The sequence below is a fragment of the Ranitomeya variabilis genome, chromosome 2 (genome assembly GCF_051348905.1).
Source record: "Ranitomeya variabilis isolate aRanVar5 chromosome 2, aRanVar5.hap1, whole genome shotgun sequence".
In the NCBI taxonomy this organism is placed as follows: Eukaryota; Metazoa; Chordata; class Amphibia; order Anura; family Dendrobatidae; genus Ranitomeya; species Ranitomeya variabilis.
Genome location: NC_135233.1, coordinates 1085582423 through 1085598712, shown reverse-complemented (window position 1 = coordinate 1085598712; position 16290 = coordinate 1085582423). Strand labels below are relative to the sequence as shown.

The window sequence follows — 16290 nt, the reverse complement described above, 5'->3', positions numbered from 1 at the left end:
GCTGTAACTCCTGAGATCCTCTACCACTAGGATCATAACAGTATTCCAGGCCATAGTGAATATTTAATGCATTGCAGAAGCGGGATTAAAAGAAAAGAAGTTCTGAGTTTTTTGTTTTTTTTTTCTTCTTCCCCTTTTTCTCTGAGTGGCTTGAAGCTCTGCTGCAGACATGAATGTTCAGACTCTGATTACTAGTGTGGATCAGCTTGCTGCACGAGTGCAGGGCATTCAGGATTTTGTTACTAGTAGTCCTATGTCAGAGCCTAAGATACCTATTCCTGAGCTGTTCTCTGGAGATCGATTTAAATTTAGGAATTTTAGGAATAATTGTAAATTGTTTCTATCTTTGAGATCTCGTTCGTCTGGAGACTCAGCTCAGCAAGTTAAAATTGTTATCTCCTTCTTGCGTGGCGACCCTCAGGATTGGGCTTTCTCATTGGCGCCAGGAGATCCGGCATTGGCAAATATTGATGCGTTTGTTCTGGCGCTCGGATTGCTTTATGAGGAGCCCAATCTTGAAATTCAGGCAGAGAAAGCTTTGCTGGCTATCTCTCAGGGCCAGGATGAAGCTGAAGTGTATTGCCAAAAATTTCGTAAATGGTCCGTGCTTACTCAATGGAATGAGTGTGCTCTGGCCGCAAATTTCAGAAATGGCCTTTCTGAAGCCATTAAGAATGTGATGGTGGGTTTTCCCATTCCTACAAGTCTGAATGATTCTAAGGCTCTGGCCATTCAGATTGATCGGCCTTTGCGGGAGCGCAAATCCGCTAATCCTCTGGCGGTGTTGTCTGAACAGACACGTGACTTAATGCAATGTGATAGAATTCAGACTAGAGCCGAACGGCCAAATAATAGACGTCAGAATGGGTTGTGTTTTTACTGTGGTGATTCTACACATGTTATCTCAGCATGCTCTAAACGCCTAACAAAGGTTGTTAGTCCTGTCGCCATTGGTAATTTGCAGCCTAAGTTTATTTTGTCTGTGACTTTAATTTGCTCATTGTCTTCCTACCCTGTTATGGCATTTGTGGATACAGGTGCTGCCCTGAGTCTTATGGACTTGTCGTTTGCCCAGCCCTGTGGTTTTGTCCTGGAGCCTTTAGAAAATCCTATTCCTCTTAGAGGAATTGATGCTATGCCATTGGCGGAGAATAAACCGCAGTATTGGACACAAGTGACCATGTGCATGACTCCTGAACATCGGGAGGTGATTCGTTTTCTTGTTCTGCATAAAATGCATGATTTGGTCGTTTTAGGTCTGCCATGGTTACAGACCCATAATCCAGTTTTGGATTGGAAGGCTATGTCTGTGACAAGTTGGGGTTGTAGGGAATTCATTGCGATTCCCCGTCGGTGTCTATTGCTTCTTCTACTCCTTCTGAAGTTCCTGAGTATTTGTTGGACTATCAGGATGTATTCAGTGAGTCCAGGTCCAGTGCTCTTCCTCCTCATAGGGACTGTGACTGCGCTATAGATTTGATTCCTGGTAGTAAATTTCCTAAGGGACGATTATTTAATCTGTCTGTACCTGAGCATGCCGCGATGCGTTCTTATATAAAGGAATCTTTGGAGAAGGGACATATTCGTCCATCCTCTTCCCCTCTTGGTGCGGGATTCTTTTTTGTGGCCAAGAAAGACGGGTCTTTGAGACCTTGTATAGAGTATCGGCTTCTGAATAAAATCACGGTTAAATTTCAGTATCCTTTGCCACTATTGTCGGACTTGTTTGCTCGGATTAAGGGTGCCAGTTGGTTCATCAAGATAGATCTTCGTGGTGCATACAACCTTGTGCGCATAACCTTGTGCGCATTAAGCAGGGAGATGAATGGAAAACTGCGTTTAATACGCCCGAAGGTCATTTTGAGTACTTGGTGATGCCTTTTGGGCTCTCTAATGCTCCTTCAGTGTTTCAGTCCTTTATGCATGATATCTTCCGGTGTCGTTTGCCATTCACAATGTGTTCCATAGGTCTTTGTTACGGCGGTACGTTGTGTCTGTGGTTCCTGCTGTTGAGCCTCCTGCTCTGGTGTTGGTTGAGGGCGAGTTGGAGTACGTGGTGGAGAAGATCTTGGATTCTCGTCTCTCTAGACGGAGGCTTCAGTATCTGGTCAAATGGAAGGGCTATGGTCAGGAGGATAATTCCTGGGTGGTCGCCTCTGATGTTCATGCGGCCGATTTGGTTCGTGCCTTTCACGCTGCTCATCCTGATCGCCCTGGTGGTCTTGGTGAGGGTTCGGTGACCCCTCCTTAAAGGGGGGGTACTGTTGTGAACTATATTTCTTGGCTCCCTCTTGTGGTCACTAGCGGTATGGCACTTGGATTGTCTTTCCCCAGGTTGGTACTCACCTGGTTCGTTAGGCCTTGGGTGTTCCTATTTAGACTTCCTGGTTCCTCAGTCTACTGCCTGGAATCGATGTAATCAGTCTATGTCTGTTTGCTCCTGTCTCCTGGTCTCCTGATTTTTGCAAGATAAGCTAAGTCCTGCTTTCTTATTTTTGTTTATTTGCTTTGCTCTCATTTTAGTCCAGCTTGTTCAAAATGTGATTCCTGATTTTGCTGGAAGCTCAAGGGGGCTGATATTCTCCCCCCACACCGTTAGTCGGTGAGGGGGTTCTTGGATATTCAGCGTGGATATTTTTGTAGGGTTTTTGCTGACCGTATAAGTCCGCTTCCTATTTTCTGCTATTAATTAGTGGGCCTCTCTTTGCTGAATCTAGTTCATTCTTACGTTTGTCTTTTCTTCTTACCTCACTGTTATTATTTGTTGGGGGCTTGTATTATAACTTTGGGGTACTTTTCTCTTGAGGCAAGTGAGGTCTTATTTTCTCTGAAAGGGTTAGTTAGTTCTCTGGCTGGTGCGAGACGTCTAGAATCAACGTAGGTACGTTCCCCGGCTGCTTTTAGTTGTGGGCTAGGATCAGGTATACGGTCAGCCAAGTTACCACCTCCCTATGAGCTGGTTTTTGTGTTTGCGGACTTAGCTGAAACTCCTGAGATCCTCTACCACTAGGATCATAACAACCTCCCTTCTGAGCACCACGGGATAGTCCTCACAACTCTTGTATCTGTTTCTGATGTTCTCTCTCTCCGTTCCCCAGTTTGGATAGGATGCACCCGTATGACGGGGGTAGGCCTGGAGCTATTTTATAGGGACCCTAGAGACGCCCCTCTCCCACAATTTGCCTCTGTTGTCTGCTTAGGTGAAAAGGTGAGATAGCCAACCTAAAGTCAACTGCCCTGCCGTGATTGAAGTAAAGCGTAGAGCCAGTGCTCCCTCGGTGTTCCGGCCACCGGCTACGTGCCTCAGAAGGATGTTGCCGATCTTAGGGCACGACTCCTCCTGGTATTATCTCCTTTGTTGCTGTGATCTCGTTTCTCACTTCTCCACAATATACTTTGCTTCTTGTCCTTTCTTAAGATACCGCCGCAATGAAGTGCAGGCACGGCTCCGTAACGATCTGTCTCTTGCTAGGCCTCTGTCAGGATCCCACCCCTGACAGGGACCCCCCTGGATCTTCCCAAGCAACGCTCTTCTCTCACTAGATGTTACCTGGGCAAAACCCAGTCAGCTTCTCTCTAAATTCCTATCCAACCCCCAGTTTTACCAGAGTGTGAGAAGTGGCCTAATACATAGAACCTTTTGCTCCCCCTGGTGGCCGGAGTGTGAAGTGTAATGTGTGACTGTGATACCTGGTCAGGTGAACTCCTTTAGTGCCATCAGACGTACCATCACTCCCCTTAGCGGCAGAGCGACAATACTGCACGACCAGGACTCTGGGGCGCTGCATTTGCAGTCCGGAAAAGGTTCTAAAGGCCACTCTGCCACGGAGGACTTGAAGATGAACCTTTGTTTTTTTAAGATTTTGGGTCTGGACTATGTATTCTATGTAACCTCAGGACATTGACAGTTGAGGGCAAACTTTAGTCTTCCAGCCTGGTAATTAAAGGATATGGACACTTTCGGGAACATTTTTTTAAAAATTACATAATAGGATTTAATGCAGTATTGCACTGTTCTTATGGGAGAGTTTGTACATCTTTCTTATGTCTTATGTCTTATGTCTTTTTTTTGCTCCTCTGTGTTGATTTGTGACTAAAAATGAACAATTTGATTGGCTCCTTTTTAGCTCCTCTGTGTTGATTTATGACTTAAAATGAACAATTTGATTCGCTCCTTTTTAGCTCCTCTGTGTTGATTATAACTAAAAATGAATAATTTGATTCGCTCCTTTTTAGCTCCTCTGTGTTGATTTATGACTAAAAATGATCAATTTTATTCGCTCCTTTTTAGCTCCTCTGTGTTGATTTATGACTTAAAATGAACAATTTGATTGGCTCCTTGTTAGCTCCTCTGTGTTGATTTATTATGACTTAAAATGAGCAATTTGATTCGCTACTTTTTAGCTCCTCTGTTGATTTATGACTTAAAATGAACAATTTGATTTGCTCCTTTTAGCTCCTCTGTGTTGATTTATGACTAAAAATGAACAATTTGATTGGCTCCTTTTTAGCTCCTCTGTTGATTTATGACTTAAAATGAACAATTTGATTGGCTCCTTTTTAGCTCCTCTGTGTTGATTTATGACTTAAAATGATCAATTTGATTGGCTCCTTTTTAGCTCCTCTGTGTTGATTTATGACTAAAAATTACCAATTTGATTTGCTCCTTTTTAGCTCCTCTGTGTTGATTTATTTCTAAAAATGATCCATTTGATTCGCTCCTTTTTAGCTCCTCTGTGTTGATTTATGACTAAAGATGAGTCATTTTATTTGCCGGACCGGGTCCAGGGATCACATCAGTTGTCTGTAGCCATTGGTTGGTAACCCTGAGAACCGCCTTCTATCGCCTACACCTGGTTAGCTGGCCCAGTGCAACATCATCATTACGGCATGACGTACCTGTGACTTCACGGCAGCCACAGATTGCTAATTTGGTCACTTTACCTGGCTTTGGGAATTGATTCACACCATCTCTCCTTCTGACCCTGGATTCCTTTAAAATTGAGCCAAACTTTGTGGTCATAAATAATCATAAGTCATTTGAAAGAACGTCAGAAACAGATATATAAAAGAGTTTAATCCTCCGCTGACAGGTTTCCAGTTAGCGCATTCATGCGCAAACAATGTGGAAGAAAACAAAAAGAAAGTAAAGTTGAACGTTGCAAAATTGGTACTGAAACTCAACTGCAAAATATGATTTTTGGCTAAAAATATATGCATTAAAAAATAGGCTCGCCAAAGTTGTCAAGTTCAGGGTAGACGGTTAGCGACAATACAGAGCACAGTACATAATTTTAGGGTACAGGGCAGAAATTAAATGACAAGAGGGCAAATACGGTGAAAAACTAAATGCAAAGTAGGAGAGAGGTCGTTAACAATTAGAAGCTACAGGGCAAACTAACCAATTGGCAAAATGGTTGTAAATACTGTGTAAGCGCTCCCTACATTCTATCCCACCCATGTGTAGAAAACGTTGCAGGAATGTGGACAGATACATTCCTCACACTACAGACTCGTCCAATTATAGACAATGTTCCAGTTCACATGGGCTGATGATTTGCATGGGAATAGGCTCAGTCGTTAGCGCTGCGGCCTTGCAGCACTGGGGTCCTGGGTTCAAATCCCACCAAAGACAACATCTGCAGGGCATTTTCATGTTCTGCCCTTGTTTGCGTGGGTTTCCTCCTCTAGATTTATATTGCTCCATCCTTTTTGATAAAAATAATACTTCTTTACAGATGGAATTATGGGTGTACTAATCTCTGGATGTGCCTACAAGATTCCTTGAAAGAAGTACAAAGAAAATCATCCATATATGTGGATCAGATTATGCTGCTGCAGACAGAAAATGAAGAGCAGCATTGGTATTTTATTGATGACATCGTTATCACAAGCAAAAATATAACAGGTACCAGATTCATCCACTTATCCTTAGGGAGCTTAGTAATATTCATCTTCTTATACTTAGGATTATTAATTAAAATGGAAATACTAATTAAAATGTTTTGTATAATAAATAAAATATTATATAATAATATATGCAGATGTAGCAAAGCTGAATTTGTTGAGTTTTGTTTTGTGTAGATAACAGGATTTCTTTTGCTATCGAGTTGATTTTCATGTATTTAAAATATATCTATTTTCTTGTCAACCTATATAAATATTTTGATTGTTTAGTTCAACGTGTGGATCCTAAACAAGCACTGCCTGGAGGTCATCAACTCATTAACACAATTATTACTGGAAGTTATCCATCCTATAATCTCACCGCCCTGGTGGCCAATTGTGGCATCAATCTTCCACTTATAGAGTTATGGTAAAATAAATTATTATTTGTTGTTTAAAGTCATGGTTGATTTTTTACACTTTGGTAGTGATACAGATTTTTCTGTTTTTTCAGCGGGGCTTCCATTGAATCTATTGGTGATAATCACCATGTACAGAAGCTACAAACGGGAGGAGAAGATATAACTCTAGTAGTTACAAGGTTACAAGCAGCGAGTCCACCAATTGGCGGCACATTTTCGGTTGATTTATCTGGCACTATCATATCAGGTAAGAGTTTGCACAACCCAATAATCAGAGTGTGAACAGGACACACTGGCTACAAAATGTATTTGCCCCAATTAAACTGAGGCATTGAATGGTCCCCAAAATTTCCAATCAGTTGGGGGCATAGTAGTACATTTTCTCCTGCATAGTGTCTCTTTAGGATGTCCTGCCTCATTTTTGGGTATTCTTTCTTTTCGTTGTCCAATTCCTCATAGGGAGCATCAACTTTTTAAAATCTGGATCTTATAACACAACTATGCTAAGTAGTGTAATAACTAGAAAAAAACTTCAGATTGTAGCTGGACATCGCCATCATACCACATCATATAGCTGGACATCACCATCATACCTCAGTGTTGGGTTTAACCGGTGTAGCTTTATATATATCCATTAAGAAAGACAGAAGTGGTACGGACCTGACCTTAAAAGGGTTTGGACTATTTGGTGTTGGACAATTGGTTATTAACCCCTTAATGACCGCCAATACGTCTTTTAACTGACCTGAGATATAAGAGAATAGCCTCCCCATACAGGTGACAATCCAGCAGCTGTTGGCTGTCCACTATAGCTGACAACTTGCTGTATCAGCCATGATCAGTGCTTGCACCGCCAAATCTGTTTAACCCCTTAGATGCTGCTGTCAATAGTGACTACATCATTATAAATGGTTAACAGAGTGTGGGGGCTTCTTCTTTATCCCAATTGATGCCCTTAGATCATGATTGTGTGGTCCTGATGTTTGCGATGGCAATTCAAGACCAAACAGCAGCCTTGGAGTCTGACGGCTCTAGTAATCTGTTCAGAAGTTAGAGGCATTTAGGTGGTAAAAATACAAATTTTCATTTCTGTCATGCTACTTTGCATTAATTCCTGAAAAGCTCCTGAAGGGTTAATAAACTACCTGACAGCAGTTTTCAATATGCCAGGGGGTGCTTTTTGAAAATGGCATAACTTTTGGGGGTTTCCCAATATATGGGACCCCTAAAGGCACTTCAAACATGGATGAGTCCCTAAAAAAATACATTTTGTAAATTTCCTTGAAAAAAATGAAAAATTGCTGCTACATTTTTAAACCTCCTAAAATGCTAACAAAATAAAATAACATTTTATAAATGGTGCTGATGTAAAGCAGGTATGAGAGAAATGTTATTTATTAATGTCTTGCTGTGATATGACCATCTGGATTAAAGGGATAATCATTCAAAGTTTGAAAATTGCTAATTTTTTAACATTTTTCTAAAATCTCTGATATTTATTATAAATAAACACAAAACATATCGACCTAAATTTACCATTATCATAAAGTATAATGTGTCACGAAAAAAGAAACTCAAAATCACTGGGAATTGTTGAAGCATTCCAGAGTTATTACCACATAAAATGACACTGGTCAGATTTCAAAAATTTGGCTCCGTCACTAAGGGGTTAACACTAGAAGTCCCAGAAATTTCGAGCTTCCCCCTGAAGTCCTGAAAGAGGGTCAAATGACCCTTGTCCAAACTGACAACTCTGATGGCTCCAATTAGCATCCTTTCATTTGTAAATGTAAAGATAGAATGGGGACTTTTGAAGAGTAGGCATTGGATATGGAAGCAGAGGTAGGATTGACAGGTTCCTGTTAGGTAGGAAAAGAAAGGAAGACATGATTTCCAAAAATGGTGTAGACCTGGATGCAGCCTGTCCATCTTTGGTAGTGTGAGAGTTTTTTCCAATGACGTTGTCATGTCACCTTAAGGAGAAGAGTCTTCGTATGACAATTATTGAAATGGTTTGGAGCCATGGCAGGTACATCTAGTAGAATGGTTGGATGTTCCCTCTTGAGAAACAATAAAAATAAAATGTTTTATTGGTAAAGAATATTATGTCATAATAATTCTATAAGACTCTGGTCAAGTTAATTATATCAGTAGAAGATATGATGGAGGATAAAAACCATAAGTAACAGGTCTCCCGCTGAACCCAGAAGAATAAATTAATTCTATGTACCCAATGACTCAAAGAACCGTAGAGCTACTCATGATGACCACCATGATGAAAAGCCATTACTTTAATACACCAGCTGCCTAGGTCACGTTGAGTTTTTGGTTGATGTCCTACAGATTATGGTTTATGGTTTTATAGGAATTCCAGTCCAAGTCTCTCCCAGTGATCTCAGAGACTTACTTACCCATCACACTGATGACATCACTCATCCTTACATTGACGTCAGCGACTTTACCATTGGCAAAGATGTTAACACTTGTCACAAAATCGTTTGGACATTGACGTGGAGAAATATGACTGGAGATCTTCCGAATTTCCTTCAGGTATGTTTTTACAAGCGTATGCTAAATATTTTTTCATGACCTGATTAATTGTACATAGTTTTGCCAGTAGGTATGCATGAAATGTGTATGACCGGGGCATGTGATGGATTGTTGGTGTCTAGTTTTATGGCTGCAAAATGGGGGCTTGTTATGGGGAGAAATAAATACGCTGAGGGTTTGTAAATATCTTCTTTGGAGTGTATGACAATTTCAAACTTTAGAAGTACAAAACACCCTAATTTTAAAATTGGCAGAAAAGGGATAATATTTAATATTTTTTTGAAGATCGACTTGATTTTTGCCCTAAAAAACAATAGTTGTTTTTTGTGTTAGTTTTCGGGGGTTGGGAGTTCCTTCTCCTATATTTTTAAGGCTGTGTAGCTATTTGAGGCCTTAACTTTTGGAGGATGAGGGGTGCCTTTTAATGTCACAGTTTTTGTTTGCATGAAATGGTAGTATTTACAATATATTGATTTTATTTTCACAGCAGAATAAAAGTTCCTCCTTCATTTGTGATTTTTTTTTAATGGTATCTATTGTTAATTTTAATAGATACAAGTGCTTCTCACAAAATTAGAATATCATCAAAAAGTTAATTTATTTCAGTTCTTCAATACAAAAAGTGAAACTCATATATTATATAGAGTCATTACACACAGAGTGATCTATTTCAAGTGTTAATTTCTCTTAATGTTGATGATTATAGCTTACAGCCAATGAAATCCCTAAAAGTAATTATATCAGTAAATTAGAATAATTAACATAAAACACCTGCAAAGGCTTCCTAAGCGTTTAGAAAGGTCCCTTAGTCTGTTTCAGTAGGCTCCACAATCATGGGGAAGACTGCTGACCTGACCGATGTCCACCTCACTTTCCATTAATATTATTGGATACAGCACTCTGTGAACAGCCAGCTTCTTTAGCAATGACCTTTTGTGGCTTCCTCTCCTTGAGGAGTGTGTCAATGACTGCCTTCTGGACATCTGTCAAGTCAGCAGTAGTGATGAGCGAGTGTACTCGTTGCTTGGGTTTTCCCGAGCACGCTCGTGTGACCTCCGAGTATTTATGACTGCTCGGAGATTTAGTGTTCATCGCGGCAGCTGAATGATTTACAGATATTAGCCAGGCTGAGTACATGTGGGGGATACCTGGTTGCTAGGGAAGCCCCACATGTAATCAAGCAGGCTAGTAGCTGTAAATCATTCAGCTGCCGAGATGAAAACTGAATCTCTGAGCAGTCATAAATACTCGGAGGTCACACGAGCATGCTCGGGAAAATTCGAGCAACGAGTATACTCGCTCATCACTAGTCAGCAGTCTTCCCCATGATTGTGGAGCTGTTGGTGATACCTATTATGTATATTTTTAATTGTTTACTGTACCTTACTTAACAAAATTGTGTTTATAAGTTTTGCATTGCAATTTTTTTTTTACTATGTTTTAATTTATTTAATTACCATTTTCAGTTCATACCTTTGTTTTTATTATCTATGACTTGTTTCGTGCATGTGCACAGTGCAACATTATCATACCAAGGGCTGTCAGCAATTAACCATCAGTCCTGGAGATCATTATGCCGGAGCTAATGAGCATGGAGCAAAGTCCACAATGCTGTTACCATTAATCACGGTTCTTGATGGTCATCTATTAAAAATGTCGTAAATGCGAATTTATGATCTTATTTCTATTATTGGTGTAAGACAATAAACATACTTTCTTCTTCCTTTTTCACAGGTTTTTGCTGAGAATCTAACAGGCCTGGAACCATCTATTATAACAAGAGTTGTCTACGATGGGGGTGTGTTTATATGGCCGATTTTTGGGGACATGCTTGCCTCTTCAAATCCACAACCTCAGGTCAACTACACCATGCAATCCCATTATGCTTATTAATTTTACACTATACATATATATACACTCACTGGCCACTTTATTAGGTACACCTGTCCAACTTCTTGTTAACACTTAATTTCTAATCAGCCAATCACATGGCGGCAACTCAGTGCATTTAGGCATGTAGACATGGTCAAGACAATCTCCTGCAGTTCAAACCGAGCATCAGTATGGGGAAGAAAGGTGATTTGAGTGCCTTTGAACGTGGCATGGTTGTTGGTGCCAGAAGGGCTGGTCTGAGTATTTCAGAAACTGCTGATCTACTGGGATTTTCACGCACAACCATCTCTAGGGTTTACAGAGAATGGTCCGAAAAAGAAAAAAAATCCAGTGAGTGGCAGTTCTGTGGGCGGAAATGCCTTGTTGATGCCAGAGGTCAGAGGAGAATGGGCAGACTGGTTCGAGCTGATAGAAAGGCAACAGTGACTCAAATCGCCACCCGTTACAACCAAGGTAGGCCTAAGAGCATCTCTGAACGCACAGTGCGTCGAACTTTGAGGCAGATGGGCTACAGCAGCAGAAGACCACACCGGGTACCACTCCTTTCAGCTAAGAACAGGAAACTGAGGCTACAATTTGTACAAGCTCATCGAAATTGGACAGTAGAAGATTGGAAAAACGTTGCTTGGTCTGATGAGTCTCGATTTCTGCTGCGACATTCGGATGGTAGGGTCAGAATTTGGCGTAAACAACATGAAAGCATGGATCCATCCTGCCTTGTATGGAGCATCTTTGGGATGTGCAGCCGACAAATCTGCGGCAACTGTGTGATGCCATCATGTCAATATGGACCAAAATCTCTGAGGAATGCTTCCAGCACCTTGTTGAATCTATGCCACGAAGAATTGAGGCAGTTCTGAAGGCAAAAGGGGTCCAACCTGTTACTAGCATGGTGTACCTAATAAAGTGGCCGGTGAGTGTATATATATATATATATATATATATATATATATATATATACATATATATATATATAAATAATGTCTATAGGATTGCTCGTATGTCCATCTATTTTGTATTGCTTAATGACTACAGTATATGGAACTTACGTTCCAGCATTCCGCATTGTGGTGCAGTTGCGAAGTATACCTTCATTGGTAAACTGTGTTCCTGCCGCTGGCTTTAACTTTTTTCATGTTTGCAATATCTTCTCTCCACAGGTCATTGTTAATGTGAATGATGTCCCAGCTCAATGTTCAGGATCTTGTTCTTTCCAACATCTTCTGACTGCAACTCCTGTAGTGACGGACATTCAATATACTGCAGGTATCCCTAATACAAATCTTCCCTTGTTCCCTCATTTATGCACATAAATATATCACTGCACATTTTTACAAATATAACTACGATAATACTGCCCCTATGTATAAGACTATAATTACAATAATGCTGCCCCCTATATACAAGAATATAACTACTATAATACTGCTCCTATGTACAAGAATATAACTACTATAATACTGCCCCTATGTACAAGAATACAACTACTATAATACTGCCCCTTTCTACAAGAATATAACTACTGTAATACTGCCCCTATGTACAAGAATATAACTACCGTATTTTCCGGCGTATAAGACTACTTTTTAACCCCCGAAAATCTTCTTAAAAGTCGGGGGTCGTCTTATACGCCGGGAATCGTCTTGTACGCCGGTGTATATGGTGGGTGGGGAGGGGGAGTGATCCTGATGACGAGGGGGCGTCTCACAGGAAAGTGAGTAATCCCCATTACCTTATCCTAGCGGTGCAGCGTGGGGGTGTCAGTGCTGGGAGCGGCTGTGTTCTGGTGCGGCGGGTCCTCTTCTGTGTGGGGCCTCTGTGCTGTGGGGTGGCGGCGGCAGCGGCGTATCTTTATCCAGTTGGGGCTCCTCCGGCATCTCCTTAGCCCTGGAGGCCCCGCCGCAACTCCATCGGTGCAATGTGGTGGCCTCCGGGAAAATGGCCGCTGCTCAGATTCAGATCTCGTGTCCCGAGATTTCGGGACGAGATCTGAATCTGAGCAGCGGCCATTTTCCCGGAGGCCACCGCATCGCACCTATTGAGCTGCCTCCGGGAAAATGGCCGCTGCATTGCACCGATGGAGTTGCGGCGGTGCCTCCAGGGCTAAGGAGATGCCGGAGGAGCCCCAACTGGATAAAGATATGCCGCCGCCACCGCCACCCCACAGCACAGAGGCCCCACACAGAAGAGGAGCCGCCGCACCAGAGCACAGCAGCCGCCGCACCAGAGCACAGCAGCCGCCGCCGCCACTCCCAGCACTGAGACCCCCACGCTGCACCGCTACGATAAGGTAATGGGGGATACTCACTTTCCTGTGAGACGCCCCCTCGTCATCAGGATCACTCCCTCCCCCCCCCAAAAGGCACATATTCACCGGCCCTATAAGACGACATAGGGTGTATAAGAAGACCCCCGACTTTTAAGAAGATTTTATATTTTAACTGGTAAAGTTGGGGGGTCGTCTTATACGCCCAGTCGTCTTATACGCCGGAAAATACGGTACTATAATACTGCTCCTATGTACAAGAATATAACTACTATAATACTGCCCCTATGTACAAGAATACAACTACTATAATACTGCCCCTTTCTACAAGAATATAACTACTATAATACTGCCCCTATGTACAAGAATATAACTACTATAATACTGCTCCTATGTACAAGAATATAACTACTATAATACTGCCCCTATATACAAGAATATAACTACTATAATACTGCCCCTATGTACAGAGTATAACTACTATAATACTGCTCCTATGTACAAGAATATAACTACTATAATACTGCCCTCTATGTACAGGAATATAACTACTATAATACTGCCCCTATGTACAGAGTATAACTACTATAATACTGCCCCTATGTACAAGAATATAACTACTATAATACTGCTCCTATATACAAGAATATAACTACTACAATACTGCCCCCTATGTACATGAATATAACTACTATAATACTGCTCCTATGTACAAGAATATAACTACTATAATACTGCCTCCTATGTACAAGAATATAACTACTATAATACTGCCCCTATGTACAAGAATATAACTACTATAATACTGCCCCTATATACAAGAATATAACTACTATAATACTGCCCCTATGTACAAGAATATAACTACTATAATACTGCCCCTATGTACAAGAATATAACTACTATAATACTACTCCTATGTACATGAATATAACTACTATAATACTACTCCTATGTACAAGAATATAACTGCTATAATACTGCTCCTATGTACAAGAATATAACTTCTATAATACTACTCCTATGTACAAGAATATAACTTCTATAATACTGCTCCTATGTACAAGAATATAACTTCTATAATACTGCCCCTATGTACAAGAATATAACTACTATAATACTGCCCCTATGTACAAGAATATAACTACTATAATACTGCTCCTATGTACAAGAATATAACTACTATAATACTGCTCCTATGTACAAGAATATAACTACTATAATACTGCCCCTATGTACAAGAATATAACTACTATAATACTGCTCCTATGTACAAGAATATAACTACTATAATACTGCTCCTATGTACAAGAATATATCTACTATAATACCTCCCCTATGTACAAGAATATAACTACTATAATACTGCCCCTATATACAAGAATATAACTACTATAATACTGCCCCTATGTACAAGAATATAACTACTATAATACTGCTCCTATGTACAGGAATATAACTGCTATAATACTGCCCCTATGTACAAGAATATAACTACTATAATACTGCCCCTATATACAAGACTATAACTACTATAATACTGCTCCTATGTACAAGAATATAACTACTATAATACTGCTCCTATGTACAAGAATATAACTACTATAATACTGCCTCCTATGTACAAGAATATAACTACTATAATACTGCTCCTATGTACAAGAATATAACTACTATAATACTGCTCCTATGTACAAGAATATATCTACTATAATACTGCTCCTATGTACAAGAATATAACTACTATAATACTGCTCCTATGTACAAGAATGTAACTACTATAATACTGCTCCTATATACAAGAATATAACTACTATAATACTGCTCCTATGTACAAGAATATAACTACTATAATACTGCTCCTATGTACAGGAATATAACTACTATAATACTCCTCCTATGTACAAGAATATAACTACTATAATACTGCCCCCTATGTACAGGAATATAACTACTATAATACTGCCCCTATGTACAAAATTAGATCACAGCAATACCACAAATACACAGAATATGCTGATATATATATTTTTTTCTAAATGTTAAGAAATCACCAATTTTTGGTATGCTGTGTAAATTGGTGACAACCGCCACCTAGTGGAAACAAAAACCCAAACACCTTCCTATAGATCACCAGAGAGTACCATAACAAGGAAATATATTTAGAATATACTTTATTCAATATACATAGCAGCAACAATATATAGTAATTAATATCATTAAAATTATATCATTTAAAATCAATAACTGTAACCAAACACAGGACGAATAATAAATGCATATAATATGCCGGCCAATTTACATAGAAAGTCCCTTATCCTCACTGCACATATATAAAAACCAGTGTAAAAAATATTTTTTATATATATAAAGTGCAAAAAAGTGCTAAGGATCTATATATCACACAAAAATATATAATAAAGCACCGTGCAATGTGCTAGGACCGCACTCAAAAGCAATTTGCTGAAAGTGCAGTAGTGCTCAACCTATATGTGCCAAAACAGCATAAAAAAGTGCAATGTGCTGAGGCTTACAAACCAACCAATTCCGTAATACAACCAGAATTTTGTGCAAAATCGGAGGGGACTATAAATGATATGCTGGTATATACCTTTAAATGGCCACGTCCTGTGTTGCCGCACCCCATCGCGCGTTTCGGACTCTTTCCTTCGTCAGGGGGTCCTATGTACAAGAATATAACTACTATAATACTGCCCCTATATACAAGAATATAACTACTATAATACTGCCCCTATGTACAATAATATAACTACTATAATACTGCCCTATGTACAAGAATATAACTACTATAATACTGCTCCTATGTACAAGAATATAACTACTATAATACTGCCCTCTATGAACAGGAATATAACTACTATAATACTGCCTCTATGTACAAGAATATAACTACTATAATACTGCCCCTATGTACAAGCATATAACTACTATAATACTGCTCCTATGTACAAGAATATAACTACTATAATACTGCTCCTATGTACAAGAATATAACTACTATAATACTGCCCCTATATACAAGAATATAACTACTATAATACTGCCCCTATGTACAATAATATAACTACTATAATACTGCCCTATGTACAAGAATATAACTACTATAATACTGCTCCTATGTACAAGAATATAACTACTATAATACTGCTCCTATGTACAAGAATATAACTACTATAATACTGCCCCTATATACAAGAATATAACTACTATAATACTGCCCCTATGTACAATAATATAACTACTATAATACTG

General features: G+C 39.8%; 1 protein-coding gene across 1 annotated transcript in view; it reads left to right on the top strand.

Annotated features, from left to right (window-relative positions):
- The window catches only part of PKHD1 (PKHD1 ciliary IPT domain containing fibrocystin/polyductin), a 785044-nt gene that overhangs the window by 67950 nt on the left and 700804 nt on the right, over positions 1 to 16290 (top strand). Inside the window, exons 20-25 of the mRNA XM_077281797.1 lie at positions 5739 to 5908; positions 6178 to 6316; positions 6401 to 6555; positions 8674 to 8858; positions 10593 to 10715; positions 11912 to 12017. Coding sequence (XP_077137912.1) covers positions 5739 to 5908; positions 6178 to 6316; positions 6401 to 6555; positions 8674 to 8858; positions 10593 to 10715; positions 11912 to 12017 — 878 coding nt within the window. The remainder of the gene's footprint in view (positions 1 to 5738; positions 5909 to 6177; positions 6317 to 6400; positions 6556 to 8673; positions 8859 to 10592; positions 10716 to 11911; positions 12018 to 16290) is intronic.